The sequence below is a fragment of the Galleria mellonella genome, unplaced genomic scaffold (assembly GCF_026898425.1).
Source record: "Galleria mellonella isolate WM207_F2 unplaced genomic scaffold, CSIRO_AGI_GalMel_v1 utg65, whole genome shotgun sequence".
NCBI classification, from domain to species: Eukaryota; Metazoa; Arthropoda; class Insecta; order Lepidoptera; family Pyralidae; genus Galleria; species Galleria mellonella.
In genome coordinates, this window is record NW_026442138.1 from 11,685,645 (window position 1) to 11,702,895 (window position 17,251).

Below are 17,251 nucleotides of genomic sequence, written 5' to 3' on the forward strand. Positions count from 1 at the left end.
CGAGCCCATTTTTTATTTGCTCCTCCCCCCTTAATTATCAAATTGCCCCCCTGTGGGGCGTGGGCCCCATGTTGGGAAACACCGTACTACAGTGGATGCTCTATATAAGCAACCTCTGTATAAGCACCATTCTTTATATTTCATTTATTCTACTCTCAGCTTAGTAAATGAAATAAGTAAAAATATTTTCCAGAAACGCGTCGACTATAATACTATGTACGTACCAAGCGGCAGGACATAGTAGCGCAGCAGCGTGGCGTCGTGCGGGCGACGGGCGGCCAGCTCCACGTGCGCTCGCAGCGCCGCCGCCGCTACGCACGCGCCGCCCGCCACCACCACGCGGATCGGACGGCGGGAACCCCTGCCGCACGTAAAGCGTATGCTCAGATGGCAAATAGCAGAAATACTTTATACAACTAACAGAGATTTGTTCCTATATACTTGTAGGTGTCCATTTGCACGTATACACGTTACGCACTTTGTCAGGGCCGTCATTAAAATACAGGCATATTATTTATTACGTGTATTTATTTTAAATTTTTACTGTGAAGCAGTTGTGTTTGCATGGCTATGTTTCGGTGTAAAGGGTGGGATATGGCAGTGAATTTGCAGGGTACATAACACCTGAGTCCTCAGGAATGGTAACGCATGGAGGGGGGGGGGGGTATCATGGGCGAAACAGTATACCCTGTTATGTCCATGGTACTTCTCAGGTCTATAGACGACGGTCACCTCTTTCCATCAGGTGGGCCGTCAGTTTGTTTGCCATTCTAAGTTGCATAAAAAAAAGATGTAACAGTCAGTTTTGAGACGTTCAAATTTACATCCAGTAGAGCACTATTTTATAAATTTCCACTACTGGGCTGTTTATTGTGTCAAAAAAGTCACTGCTTAACACATAATTATTTAAAATGAACAGGCAACGAAAGAGTCGCTGAACTGTTTCACCATAAGTAAGATACATGGACAGATACCGTGAGTTAGTAGTAGAACTTCACTAGTAGGAGAGGTAGTGTAAAAACGAATTTTGTATAAGTAGGAGTGCGGATAGGACGGGTGTGACGACTCACAGCTTGTTGAGCCGCTGCAGCAGCAGCTGCAGCAGCGGGCGCACGTCGGGCGTGTGCGGCGCGGGCACGGGCAGCACGGGCACGCCGAGCGCGGCCAGCGCCGCCGCCAGCGGCCCGGCGCGCGCCACGCCCACGCACTCCGGCACCGGGCCCTCCTCGCCCACCAGCTGCGACACCTGCTCCATCGTCGTGCGCCGCAGCTATAGGGCACGACAAGTCAACACTGTTCATACCGAAGAGTGGCAATGTCAGAATTTACCTATCAATTTTCATAAAAAAAATTTACATGTGATTATTTAATCGCTTCAGTGCCATTGATTTATAATAATAAGAAATATTTATATCTTTGTATTTTCTTAATATCTACTTAAAAATGCCAAAAAATCTTTGTCGTGTTGATGTCATTTACCATTGTCTCTAAAAAAACTGTTTCTTCTGCAAAAATTATCTAATTTTAATAATTTGTCTACAACGAACTAAACAGCAAATGATTTCATGAGAACTATGGCGCTCGTGGCACTTTTAGTTACAATGCGCACGGGTCAGCACTTAAACGGTTAAAAAGAGCTTTGGTAACACTAGTCAATAGTTGTAGTTAATATCCGGCTCGAAGGACCAAAACGATGTAGGCATGTACTTAATAAAAATTAAATACTAGAAATTGAACCTAATAAATATATTTTACAAGCTTTGCTCATATGATCGGGATATGGTTACTGACAGGGATAAAAAGTAACCTATATCCTTCTACATCCCATATAGTTCGTGTATACTAAATTTCATAGGGATTTGTAAAGCAGTTAAGGCGCTGTAAGGTAAACAAAGAAATAAATCAACTTTCATATTTATATATTGGCACGACAGCACACGGGTGCAAATAATGGACTTCAAATAATATCAAAATCCATTGCATATTTTAGAACAATTAAGCAGCGAAACAGATATACGTAATTAGATACCATATTTTAAGATTAATAAATATTTTTTTTATAAAAGAAAATACTGCTAAATAATGCTACAAAATGGAAGCATGTGAAGTGCTTGGTGTCTGTTCCTGAATCTAATCTTTATAAATCATATACATACATATATATATATATATATATATATATATATATATATTAATATAGTGATACTGTTCATATGTAGTGGCAGTACCTCTATGGTGGTGGGGCTCTGCGCGGGCAGCTCGTGCGCGGACAGCGGTCGCTCACCGCCTATTACGAGTGAATTCTTCTTGCGAGCAGCGCCCGCCGGCGTTAGGTTGCCGCCGCTAGTTGCGCTGCGGAATAGCCGCGACCGCTTGTCCTCCTACAATATATATATTATTTAGTATGTTATTTAACGTATTTGTATTTTTTTTTTAATAGCTGATAATGGAATGGTACCCCGTCTGCGCTATCGGCATACGCGGGCAGGGTACCATTTACCCATTATCACCCATTCAAAAAAAATATGGATACCAATCCGATACCTACATATTGGGTTTCTTTGAACAATAATGGCAGAAAAAAGGTCATTTCGATATTGCCCATATCGGTCAAGCATCTGTTTTCAAATATGTTAATATTCTGTTATCCAATATTATTTTTTAAATAACAGATTTTTAAGATATTCGTTATTGGACCAGTATATGTATATTGTTACTAAAATATATAGATATTGCTTGCTATATATTACGCACCCTTACTGGTGTTAGTATTCATTAATAGGGTCTAAAAAAATGTACATACTATACAATACAAGGTACACACCTATTATTAAGTAGTGCCGTTGAATAATTTATATGATTATTCTTTCTTTCTATAAGTTTATTTTTTGGTAATAAAAAAAAATCGTTTCGTAACTTGGGAGAGACGCAAATCCATCGTCTAATGTGCCTTTGCCTTTTAACGAAGATGGTTTACAAACACTTAACGCTAGAGGGCGCCACAACTAGCACAACTAACCATAGAGACCTTGGTCTCGTTCGGCGGCGAACTGGACACCGAAGCTCCAGAGACGGGCGCGTCAGCCGTCGCGTCCCCGTCGCTGTTCCCTTCGCTGCCGCGCTCGTCGCCCGCCGAGCTGCGGATCGCCTCCGACTCTGCCCCATCACAACCATACCGTCACATTATTCAAAAAACAACTCTAATATCCAAGTTGTTAAGGTTGAAAGTGAAAGTACCCCAGAAAGGAAAGATTGCATGGACTCATTGAAGCGGAGAAAACAATTCAATGCCGGATTTTTAATTGCTACAATAATATAGATGGATTAATTAAAATTTGACGCAGTTTAAATCCGGCACTGAAGTATGAATAATATCGAAACAATTTCCATCTGTTCTGCTGTATCGGGACAGTAAAAAAACTTTGGATGACGTAGTATAGTATTAGGAGTACAAATAAGTTTCCGCCGTTTTATTGTGGATGGCGCGGCACGGAGTTTCGGTTAGCTTTCGCAGATGATAACCGGCTTAAAAAATAGTTTCGACATTCAAGACCAACATAACCTATTAATATTATTGATTTGATATTGGTAAAATATAATTTTTATAACTTGAAAATGTCAAAATTTGAGCCAAATAAGCGTCATTTGCGGGAAATATTAATTTACTTCTTTAATTTAAAGAAATCTGCTGCTAAGGCGCATCAATTGCTCGTAGAAGCATATGGTGAGGGTGCTTTGAGTGAGAGAACGTGTCGAGAGTGGTTTCAAAAGTTTAAAAACGGTGATTTCGACGTAGAAGACAAAGATCGCAGTGGAAGGCCAAAAATTTACGAGGATGCAGAATTGGAGGAATTATTGGAGGAGGATTCATCTCAAACACAAAAAGAACTTGCTCTAACATTAGAAGTCACTCAGCAAGCAGTCTCACATCGTTTAAAATCATTAGGAATGATTCATAAACAAGGAAATTGGGTTCCGTACGAATTAAAGCCGAGAGATATTGAACGCCGATTATGCTTAAGTGAAATGCTGCTAGCTAGACATAAAAAAAAGGGTTTTTTACATCGTATCGTAACTGGTGATGAGAAGTGGATACATTATGACAATCCAAAAAGAAAAAAATCATGGGGATTACCTGGCCACGCGTCAACATCAACAGCAAAACCGAATATTCACGGAAAAAAACTTATGCTGTGTATTTGGTGGGATCAGCTAGGTGTAGTGTATTATGAGTTGCTTAATCCGAGCGAAACAATTACTGGAGCCCTCTATCGAACACAATTGATGAGATTGAGCCGAGCTCTGAAAGAAAAACGCCCTCAATACTATTCTAGACACGAAAAAATTATTCTTCTGCATGACAATGCTCGTCCACATGTTGCGGCTCGCGTAAAAAAGTACTTGGAAACACTTGATTGGGAAGTGTTACCCCACCCGCCGTATTCACCAGACATTGCACCGTCCGATTATCACCTGTTTCGGTCCATGGCACATGCTCTGACGACGCAGCGGTTTACATCTTATGAGGATACCAAAAATTGGATTGATTCGTGGATAGCCTCAAAAGACAAGGAGTTCTTCAGACGTGGAATTCGAATGCTGCCTGAGAGATGGGAAAAAGTGGTTGCAAGTGATGGGCAATATTTTATATAAATCTATATTACCGTTCTTCTATAATAAATATTTAATTTGTGTTAAAAAACGGCGGAAACTTATTTGTACTCCTAATATAAGCATACATTAATGGAATATTGCTTCTTAAAGTACAAAGAGAATATTCAGAACAAATGTATTTCTTCAAGACTTTTCGGTTATAAACAAAAACAAAAAAAGTAGAATTTCTAGACATCCTGAATTATCCAAGGAATCATTTAATGAAAATATCTGAAAATAGAGGACACGAGGTAGATTGAATAGAAAATTTTAAGTAGTACAAAAGTAGTACAAAAACATTTTAAGTAGTACTATGAAAATGACTCATGCGTGCATTCATGCTTTGGATTGAAACTGAGAAAATGTTTATATAATTTTATTATCAAACTAAATAATAACTATTTAAAATATTAAATAAAATACATAATAATAATACGTTTTATTTAAGTAACCTTAAACTTTAGGTATACAATTTCTGCTTAGAAGAATAGGTAAAAAAAGGTAGTAAAAGTCACCTGGTCCTTTTTTAAATACACGTTGAGTTTAGAAGTTACAGTGAAACTACAAGGCACAGAGAAATAACACCTCAGGTCTCAGGAATGGCAACGCATGGGGGTATCATGGGCGAAATAGTATACTCTGTTATGTCCATGATACTGCTCATGTTTATAGGCGACGGTTACCACTTTCCATCAGGTGGGCCGTCAGTTTGTTTGCCATTCTACGTTGCATAAAAAAGTTATATGTATATATATAAATGTATAAATGTAAATTTAATAACACAAACCGTCTTCATAAAGGCAAGTTGACATTTGATTATGCAATGCAAAAGTATCAAGATTTATTAGTTATTAATCAAAACAAAACATATTCTCAGCTTCAATATTGTATCAATGCTAAATGAGACAAGAAAAAACAAAACTTGACAGGACAGACAAAAGCTTAGATAGTAGTTTTAGACAAAAAATACTGCTGACCAAGAAATATATTCTTTTTAAAACTTATATAAAATATATAAGAAACTTTAATAATGATTTCTAAATACAGTAGCGTAAAGTGACATTTCAACTCTGTCTCAGATCTTGGTCAGTAGCAACATAAGAGCACTAGTAATCTTTGCAAAGCTAAACAAACGGGGAGATAAGCTTAGGTCAATAGTCATGAACTCGAATATACAAAAAATATATAATGCATATCATTTAAAACTGAATTTTTTTATATTTTCAAGGCTGTTGTATTGAGTACAATGATCTATACTTTCCTACCATATATTATTGGTCTATTTTCCATTTCGAACTTAACAGTAGAATCTTATAATGTAACGATTTAAACGAGCTTGTAAACAAGTGTATTTGAACAAAAATTATTTCTGTTCTATTCTGGCCTTCAGTAGGCCTTTAGGAAATTTATGTTTTTTTTTTTATTTCTTTCACGTTTTTAGATAGTGAACTATGTAACTGACTAACTTTTTTTTTTTTAATTTATTGTCAATAAAAATACAAGTTACAGAATTTATGTTACATTAGCATTCAGAAACCACGTAGGTTTATATTAATACTAAATACATTAAAATTATTTAAATTGTGTTAATATCATGCAAGAAGTATCGTTTTAATTTATACTTGATGTTGCTAATAGTAATGTTATATCGTACATCGGTGGGTAGTTCGTTAATAAATCGAGGAACCAGGTAGTCAGCCGTACGCTCACCATAACAGTTATTTACGCGAGCGCTATTGGTACAAAGTTGCTTCCGTGCGACCGCCCTCGTATATACAGCATGATTAATTTCGTTCCAATATTTTTTGTTAAAAAAGTTTTCCTTAAGAAATGTGTATTTAAATTGTAGATGTACAGGTAAAATATTGCAATGTCGAAAAAGACCAGTATCATCGTCATAATACTGCATCTTAATTTTGGGAGATACAATAGTTCTTAAAATTCTACGTTAAAGTTTAAAAATATCATTTAAATATGTTTTATAAGTGCGGCCATAACTTGACAACCCATATTGAACATAAGATTTGACCAATGAATTATACAGCATCAATTTTACCTTAAAGGGAATTCGGTGTCTAAGGATGACTATATTAGCTAAAAATTGTCTTAATTTGTTACAAATTTTTTCGATGTGTTTACTCCAATTAAACTTACTATCTATAGTTAAGCCAAGATATGTTTGGCTGTCCTTGATATTGGTATGAAATTTTTTTTATACCTTGTAACCGAGATATATTTATTGGTTGGAATAAAAAGTATCTTATGTCCTTTTCCATCATAAATACTACGTGATATTAAATTTCATGACAATTTAAGATATCAAAAAATAATCGACTTAATTTAACATTTATAATATTAGTTTGAATGTTAAACAGCATTTTTTCTCGAAAAATATTTAAAATTTTTTTTTACTTTCAGATCCGACAGACGGCGTTGTGACAACAACCATTGGACTAATGGCAGATTGATGTATTTCTTTCAATATTTGATTAAAATGTTAGAATTGGTATGAACAGTTTGTATGGGAAAAAGAAAATTGAGTTTTCACTTCTTTCCGGGCAATTTTTGTATTCACAACGACCTTCCTCGGATTTCAAAGTATATTAAAAAAAAAAAACTAATTGATTCAACCCTTCTTGATTTTTGCGCTTAGAAATACATTTAGCGATTAATTTTATTTATATCGATGTACAGTATAGACCAAAGCACTCCGATACATATATTGAAATAGGCTTGTCAATGGCTAGTTGCGCGCACGCACCCCGTTCGTTCGCGCGGACGTGACACGTGACGTCACAAGCGGTACCTGTGGGCGGGACGGTGGCGCCGTGTCGCTCGCGGACAGAGGCCAGCTCGCCGGCGGACGCGAGACTTGAGTGCCGGGCCACTGCGCATGCGGTACCTTCATGTGGGCGTGCGTGTGCGGTGGATACGTACCCGTGTGTGTGGGTACTATTGTCTTAAGATATGCATTTAACCGACTTCAAAAAATTTACATATAAATGTAAAAATCTGGTATGTAAACTTTGCAATTAATTAATTATATATTTTTGTATGATCCTTTCATACAAAAATTCCTTTTGATTGTCAATGAATGAAGAATGGACGATAATATGCTTATATATTATTTAATAAAATAAACATGGCGACTGTCAACCGCGTAAAACTGGATAAATTTAACAATCGGGATTTTTTATAATTATATTATTCTTTGTATTAATAAAGAATTATTATATAAAATACAGTAATAATAGAAGGAGAAAACAATTTAATCAAAGATGTATCTCTATAAGACATCTCTTCCAATCAAAAAGTAACTTCTGGTTGTTTTCGGTAAATTGACCGATTACTTCAAGATCTCTTTGTCGATGCATTTTTTAATTAAAATATATCACTGTAAAAAGAGTTTAGTTAGTAATTTTGTTAAATTGAAGTCGGTTTTCTCTAAACACACTCCACCGCACACGTACGCTTGCACTACTCTATGCACACAGCGTTACGTGAACAAAAATCACAAAATATATATGTATATATATATATAGATTCATGTCATGTATGATGTTCGACATATAGTTATGCACTTCATTATGTATGCAGTAATGCAAAACAAAATCGAAGCGGTCACAAAATGCACTGTACTCTGAGTGTATTGCGTCGATGCTCAACATTGATGTACAAAAGAACCCAAGAGCGCATCTGTACATATTATGCATTCATTTCTAACCAGCCAGTGACAAATTTGACGAAGTGTACTTAAAAATTTAAAATAATTATAATCTATTTAATAACTTTGACACATTTTTATGTGCAAATAAATAGATAGATACTTTTTATTGTTTTCTCCAAAAGATTACAATAGTAAACTTATTATAGATATAAACAATTACAAGAAATAATCAGAATCAGAAAACAATGGGCGATCTTATCGCTAAAAGCGATCTCTTCCAGCTAACCTTTGGATGGATAAACTAACATTTTTATGGAAATGTGTATCTTGGGTTATTTTGTATACCGATGATGCTCAAGCAAAAATAAAAAAAGAAAGAAAGATCATATACCCTTCTTTCTCTTTAAAAATTAATATAGTTACTCAGTTTTACATACTATAATATGATTATTATTTTGTAATATACAAATGGTGATGTACACACATTTAAACTATGGTCAATTGTTATAAATACATATGAATTCCTATTATAATTCTACCTCTCGCTAATGATTAAATATTTCTGATATTTTCGGTTAATATTTACAATTATTTTTCTTTGATTTATTTAGAAATTTAAAAAAAATATCTGTCTAAATCATAATATTACATATATATGTAGTTGTTTATTATACATATATTGGATTGCATTCGCCAACATTAGCAAGCGAATATAATATATTATCTCAAAATCTATACCACTAGCTGTTATAACTATGCCATGTGGTTTTAGCCATTAAAACCTAAAAAGTATCAAATTTTGCATGTTCCTTTGCTTAACGAGGTCCTGAGTTCAGATTCTCGCTGCTAACGCTAGCAATATCAGAACTACCTCCATGCGGTTTCCCTGTAAACCATCATGGTTAATCCTCGGTAAATTTATCATTTGATTCGACTAAAGTGAAGATCCCTTCTTACCAGTAAAGGGATTGTACCAATTCTACTAGCGTAATCAATAGCGCTTAATAGGAAGGATTATTGTTTGATTTTACTCCATAAAAAAAATGTTCTATTTATTCATTTATATTTTTTTTATATTATATGATCTGGCATTTTAGGAATATTTTCGTTTCCATATAAACAAATACCATTGGAATGCCTGTGATGTTCCTGGTTGGCCAGACTCCTGGAGCTGCTGAAGAACGGCCTCAGCGATGGTTTCGGCGTGGACCCTATGCTGATTGTGTCCATCTGATCCGGACCAGAGTCCTCGCCTTCGCCGCATGAGAGTGAATCCAGCTCCTAAATAAAAGAGGTCGTTTTAAAAGATATGAAATTCCTATGAAATGGGTAATATTAAACATGGGGAAAATTTAGGAATGTCGAATAATTATGGATTGTTATTTAAAAGATTTAGTGCGGGGGGGGACACTGCTGTTACTAAATGCCTATTTTTTTTATATCAAATTAGTCATGACACGCTTAGTTAACCCCAGGCTTACCAGGCCCAACCCTTAATTCTTAGGAGAGATTTTGCCTCACTCTACGTAGTCTACCGCTTGTACAACGGATTATGCTTAGAGGAATTTTTCAATATGATGCCCACAGCTACTTTCTACCATTTTACATCACGCCATCACAGGGAGTCTACCCTCATACCTTAGCTTAGATGGTCGCGTACAGCGCGGTTTCAGAGACGTTTCCTCCCACGAACGCTCATGGAATGAGCTCCCTGTCGAGATTTTCTCAAGAGACTACAGCATGTGCTTTTTAAAAAAAGAGTAAAGAGGTTTCTTCAGGTTGGCAACGCGCGCGTAATGCCTTCGGTGTTGCCGGCCTGGTATCAGGCTGTATGATTGTTTGCCATCATACGGCCTGATACCAGGTATAAAAAAAAAAAACCTGTGAAGACGTTGATTCTGTAGTTGTTTTTGTATAAAATGTCCGAGGTGTGGTTGGAGGAGTACATACTGAGTTACCAGAATACAGGAGGCCTGATGATTTACCTGAAACAGCTCATCGATGTCCCTCTGCGCGTGGTGGGTGTCGCGCGCCGCTCCACGCTCCGACAACTCCTCGGGCACACGGAACCGCCTCAGCAGAGCCGCGAACTTCTGCTTCAGGTTGCGTTGCTGCAATGTAGGTAATATTTCATATATATATTATTTATATGTATATCTATGATTATATAGATAGAGTGTCTCCATACAAATGCTTCGAGAAAAGCAAGACTACTATTTCATACAACTTTGCGTGATAAATAGTTATGACTAATGCCTTTATCACTTATATATTTATTTTGTTTTGTGATTTTTGAATCTTTTTAATGCGTTAACACTCACTTTATTTAATAAATAATTAAATATAGATATGTCAAGATACATTGTATGTGTAAATATATAGAATACTGAAAAAAAAAACTAATCGGCTAATTCGACAATTAGATGACAAAAAGTTGATCCGTTTTTGAGACTCGATGTTCTATTCATATAATATAAAATGTGTATACATATCATCGGGTTGAAAATACAAATGGAATGCTAACACCGTTTATTAATAAGCAGGTAGACTTAAAAAGGTCTATGATATTGAACAATGTTTTAAAAGTATAAAAAAAAAAAATAAGTATTTAAATTTAAAGTATTCGTAACCAACGAACATGTATGGAATAGAACATGATGAATGTGAAGGAAGCGAAGGAGGTTTGTTTGAATTAGAGCATTTGGCGTTTCATTGTTTCTGTCTACCCCAATGGAAGACAGGCGTGACCGATATGTATATATAATAAATATCTAAACCTAAAAACGTGAAATTATATCTTAAGTTTTGGTGTCAAGTGAAGAACTCAGCTAAGACCGCTCAATTTTTTTTTTATAATACCATGACATCTAATCACACCATTTTTTTGAAATTATTTATGATTTATTTTTTATGACTATTTGTAAAGGTGTATTGTTTACTTCGACTATCCTAATCTTTCAGACTAGGATAGTTTTTGTCGTGATAGGGAAAAAAAATAATTCTGTAAGTGGCAGTAGAGAATAAAATAATAATATATACTCCTATATTTTTTTATTAGATAGATATTAAATTCAAAATAGTAATATCAACCAAACGAACTCTATGGTACTTTGACTGAAGTATTAAATCACCTCCATATAATCACTATTTTGGAAATTCCCAATCAAATACACCCGTCGAAAACACACAGAAACACACTAGAAATACACAAGAATTTTTCCAAGAGCAATGTAACCATTCTTTTTAAGTTTTTATTCAAATTTCTTTTAAAAACAACCGTTCATTACCATAGAAGTGTTTGCACTGCTGGTACGTTATTAATGCATGATTTAATATGTTCATATGTGTACACAGATAAGATAATCTTAGAGATGATAAAGTACCATAACATCTGCGGATTTTTATTTCATACTTCATAACCTAGATGTATATATAATGCATTTCATAACGCGAAGTGGACAGTGCAAGATGTCACTTAAAATTTACATACAAAAATTAAGAAAAGTGAGATGGTCTGCCCTAGTCCTTGATATTAGGGGGGACGTGATTGTTAGTAATGTGGAGTACCAGTCCCATTGCTAGTAATACACCCTATCAGGTCGCACTCCACGTGGTTCTCCCTGGAAATCTACGTGTTGAATTCAGGTGTATTCATCTGCGTAGGCTAACTGATCTGTCTTTTCACTCTCACCTATCATCCCTCTATGGTATCACGCCAGCGTATACCGTTAGCACAGGAGGGGTTACCATTCTATTATCATCCATTAAAAAAAGTTCTTGCTGTTATGTGTCACCGTTAAAAAAAATGTAGTAGTTAAAAATAAAAATAGAAATAAATGCGATATATGCATTCAATCTCGACGTTTTATTTATTATAAGTAGGCAGATGTACTTTTTCTATATTATTATTGCTAATATTATAAATATCAAAGTGTGTTTGATTGTTATCAATTGGCGCCTTAATAGTTTAACCAATTACTATGAAATTTGGTATATATGCATTATACAAAATGGAGATAAACATAGGCTATTTTTTATCCTGATCAGTGAAACCTGATCACGTGAACGAAGTCGCAAACGTAAATCTAGCAAAAAATAATAACAATAATCTACGTTAGGTTCAATTTACACATTCACAAAATAAGGATAATATTTTATTTTACCCTAATTTAAAAACTTACAGCTAGTTTGAGGAATACATTCGGTACAGTAGGTAGTCGAGGACAAATTCTCACAAATAGCAAGAAATATAGTAGCTATTTTTTAGAAGACGTTATTTTACATTAGATTATTCTACATATCTAATTGTACTTCCCATAAAAACACATGCATCAATTACACAAAACAAACTACTAATGTAAATCATTGTTTCAAATAAATCAATGTCTCTGTAACTAAGTACTACATATAATGAAATACGTCAACAAAAAGAGCATAGAAATTATATACCCATAATGCATGCATTCTATGCAATTCGAATACATACTATATAAGATGTGATAATAGAAAAAGAATTTCCAAAAAAATTAAAATACATATATAACATATACAACGATTATAAGCTTATTTTATAGCAACATTCAACTACTGTATACAGATGTCACCACCAGAGTATAAAGCGAACTTTAAATCTAGGTCCTAGCTCAATTGAGAGTCTATACCTACTATAGTTCAATCAGTTCTTTATAGTACAGTAAACCGCTTTCTTTGTAATAGTTATTAGAGATAACTAGTATAAAATAAAATAAAAAAAAAATAAACTGTAGCGGTTACTAGTTCATTACGTCTAATGATCTAAACGACTCTTTATATTAACCAAATATAGTTCCCAAAACATACAGTCTTAATGGTGACATCTATAACATGCAAAGGGCAAGCAAGCAAATTTCAACTCTATTCTCAAACGCTACAGGGATTTCGCGTGTGGAAGCTCACCGCGAGCTTTCCGCGGCTGCCCTTGCGCTTAGCGGCCGCGTTTTCCAGCTCGCTGTCGCTGTCCCTGTCGTTCGCCTTCGAGTGCATATAGCTCTGTCTCTTTCTTTCGCGTTCCATGAAGCTCAAGTCGCGAGAGCGGGACAGCTGCGTGCAATGCAACGTCTATATTACGCTACCTCAAGCTAATATATATAGGCTTTTGTTTAATGATGCCTTAACATTGCTACTTTAAGCGAAAAAAAAAAAAAGTAAAACATGTATTTATTTCAATTTTATATGTATTTATTTCAATATATTCTGGTCTATAAATATTGCTTCACTATATTCACATGATATTTACACAAAAAAGGCATAAAGCTGTAATTAAGTACAATACAGCAGTGTATTGTAATAAACATAGTTACATATGTTTTGCTTTAATTAAATTCTAATTAAATTAATTCATTTGCACTAGTTCACTAAGTCCAGACAAATCATTTATAAACTATCAATGTGACAGTTTGTTGAACATAAAGTAATCATTTATTTAAATTTTAGTACAAAATATAAGAATAACAAAGGCATTCTCAAAATGTTAGTAGTAATTGTGAAAATATCTTAAGCCATGTATTATTATATTTAGTAAATATAAGCATAGTATAAAAGCACTATAATATAGCAACATTAAATTTAATAATAATAATATTAAAAACATTAAAGTAACTTGTAAAAGCACATAGAAAAGGAACTATATAAAAATATAAAGAAAATTATAACTTGGGAAGATAAATGTGGAAACGAATACTACTGCCGGGTCTCTGTAACTAATACTAGTACTCTGTCAGTAACAAGCTGAGAACTCAAGTCCGAAATAATGACAATTAGGGTTGCCAGTTGACAGACCAATCTAATAAAGTTTTGGAATTAAACTTAGAGTACATAAACTAGTAAACCACAATATTGTTAACTCAAAATTATGGAGTCCAACTCTTCATTTTCTTTTATTTCTTATCCAGCCAAAGATAATTAAGAAATTCAATTTATAGAATTTAAATTCTTTCAACGATAAGGCTGCCCATTGTGCATTTCCCTTGTTTATAAAATAAATATATTATTTGGAGTTAACAATAAAGAATGTTTATATAACAAATAAATTCTTCTTACGTTATTCTGATTACGGCTTCAGTAACATAATTCCAAAGACTGTGATATTCAAAATGGCAAATGTAACCTTAAATTCAATTTCGCTCCAGAATTGTTACAGAATTTATTACTATAGATTTGGCAACCCTCTAGTTTTTTTTTTTTTAATTATTGGCTCTATACAGGGGAACGCGTAATTCTCTCGCTACTCGAATGTTACGGGTAATCCTTTAATTACCAATGACAATAGTAGAAATAGTGGAAGAGTAGTATACTCTTTCCGAGCGTACTCTGATCATCCCAACGTCGATCATACGCTAAAAATCTTCCTACCTTGGTATAAGAGAGGTCCTCTTTGTTGAACGCAAGTTGCCGGTGTGCCCGTCGCCGCGCTTGCGCACCGTATGTCATTTCATCAGCTTCTTCAACTGAACTGAACTCGCCTTCCTCTTCTTCATCTGAGTAGCCTCGTTCTAAAATTTAATTCATTCAAACAAATTTATTTATAATTTTGAAAATGAAATTTTAGGTAAAAAATTACATTTGTACTTAAACATTTGTTTGAATGAATGGGATTTAAAGCTATTATGGAAGAACAGACGGGGATTATTTTGTCCACGGAGAAACGATCCCTTTAAACAAGCAAGACCAACATTTCTCGCCTGTCACAGGCTTTAACTTCGACAACTTCAACAAGAGTTAATCTTCGGTATTAATTTGGTCTTAGTTATATTACAACCCCAAAAATTTTATACGCACGTTGTTATGGACATATATAGCTTACACAAAATGGATTTTTTTTTCGTGAACAAAACAAGTCCGGAAAAACAAAATTGTTTCTTTCCTAATACCACTTGCCTGTATGGGACTGCTAATAGAGAATCTTTCGTCATTATCAATTATTGATTCTTAAAGATACGACCAACACATTGGTACTCCAGCTCAGTATCTCGGTTTATATCGGTCAATTTGTTTCTGCTGCTGATATCCTGACTTAACTCTGAATGATACATAGGTTTTAATTTAAATGGAGTATACTGACCAGTAATAAGCAATGTGTTGTTATTTTTTGTGTCATGGTCGACGGGGGTGGACGCTAGACCAGTGATGGCGAGCCGGGCGACCGGCTGTCCGGCCGTCGCGCCCACTTTTGCGCCCACTCCTGTCAGCTCCAACTCCATGTCCATGGATTTTTGGAGTACCTGTTATAACAATAATATTAAATGTTACACAATCAGACTAACAGCCTGGTCTTCAAGCTCAAGGAGTGTCAGTGTTATGAGCAACCATACTACAAACGTCTGATCTATGGAATATCAGTGAATATTTGATCCAGAACACCAAATGAATGATTTAAGAATTACTCGTATCACTATTTGAATGTGGATGGTTATAAATGTAAAGGAAGAATCAAAGACAGAAAAAATGAGTGGAAGAGGAAAACAAAATTTAGGGTTGGCATTCTTTCGTTGGTTCTAGATATTATTCTTTATTTTTCTATCAGATATATTTTTTTAGATAATGCACTATTATCTGATTTTGAAATCCTCGGAGACGTCACATTTTTTGTAATGGCAAACAAAATGACAACTAATCTCATGGAAAATAAATCTTCAACCACATGAGTAGCGTAATATTGTCCAGCATGCAGCAGGTTATTGTCAATAGATTTTGTTTTTGAGATTGCACTGGTTATTTTAATCTTCAGACCCAATGACAATACCGCAGCCCTAAACAGTAATAGTGTTCTCTACTGCAACACTGCAGAAAACACTGTTGTACCAGTACATTTTTATAAGTAAGAATTCTTTGACAGTTGCTTTTATTTCCTGCATAACTCTGAAGGAACCTGGCTTGGGAGTAAATAGATTATTTAGTATAGTAGAAAAGCGATACAGTCAGCTACGTAGATATTTAAAACACGAGCATCGAAGCTTACAGGAAACATGCGCGCTCTATTAGTCACTCATCTCAATTGAATGAATCACTAATTGCTGATTCAAACGCTTTGCATGAATGAAACCTTCTATTTGTAGACCGAAATAATACGATTTGTGTAGTAGCAGGTAAGAATGATTTGTACGTATAGTGTTACGTTTCATTTTAGATTTAGATTCCGTAGTTCCAAGCGTACCAGTCGTAGTAAAGTTTAGAGAATGACTCAATATTTAAATTATATTAGTTTTTACTCGCGACTTCGTCAATGTAGCCGTGATATATTGACTAACTGGGATAAAGAAAGTAGCCTACATTCTTCTTCATCCCAAATATAATATGTATTTCAAATTTTCCTGACGATTTCACACATGATTTCAATACATAGCAATTTTATTATTTCAGAATCTCCAAATGTAGTGTTGTTAATTTCGAGTCAGGTATCAGGCTAAATGGTAGCTAAAGTGATAGCTAAAGTAGTAAAACACTACCTCATAACATCAGCATGGCAGGATTTGTACCCGCACTTTCTTAAGTGCTTCGATTTTTTTTGCAAAATATTAAATTTATATATATTTTTTATACAACTTACGCCCATGATACCCCCCATGCGTTGCCATTCCTGAGGACTCAGATGTTCCTCTGTACCCCACCTTGAAACCGAAACACAGCCATGCAAACACAAATGCTTAATGGAAACACGAATTATATATTTTATGTGTTTAAATTTCGACCGATTAATTATTTCTTTTTCAGTCTTAGCCGAGACAAAGACAAAGAATCCTGTTTCGATCGGCGCTTAACAAGCAGTGAGCCTCTGACTACAATTAGCTAAGAGCTTTTTAATTACGGGATCTTGATTATCCAATCCAGTTGGGAGGTCCGATGGAATTTAAATATAAAAAGTACCTTTTTAATCACTGATAATTCATGTTTATG

General features: G+C 34.9%; 1 protein-coding gene across 4 annotated transcripts in view; it reads right to left on the bottom strand.

Annotated features, from left to right (window-relative positions):
* The window catches only part of LOC113519884 (phosphofurin acidic cluster sorting protein 1), a 189,622-nt gene that overhangs the window by 11,910 nt on the left and 160,461 nt on the right, over positions 1-17,251 (bottom strand). The window contains exons 4-13 of one of the 4 annotated variants that reach the window (XM_026905099.3): positions 15,420-15,579; positions 14,711-14,850; positions 13,256-13,399; positions 10,306-10,431; positions 9,448-9,601; positions 7,460-7,540; positions 3,029-3,156; positions 2,229-2,381; positions 1,071-1,270; positions 225-361 (exon numbers count right to left, since the gene is read on the bottom strand). In XM_026905099.3, the coding sequence (XP_026760900.3) occupies positions 225-361; positions 1,071-1,270; positions 2,229-2,381; positions 3,029-3,156; positions 7,460-7,540; positions 9,448-9,601; positions 10,306-10,431; positions 13,256-13,399; positions 14,711-14,850; positions 15,420-15,579 (1,423 nt within the window). Of the gene's footprint in view, positions 1-224; positions 362-1,070; positions 1,271-2,228; positions 2,382-3,019; positions 3,157-7,459; positions 7,541-9,447; positions 9,602-10,305; positions 10,432-13,255; positions 13,400-14,710; positions 14,851-15,419; positions 15,580-17,251 lie in introns of all 4 variants that reach the window. The other 3 variants (XM_052900537.1, XM_052900539.1, XM_052900538.1) reach the window with 3 other exon arrangements.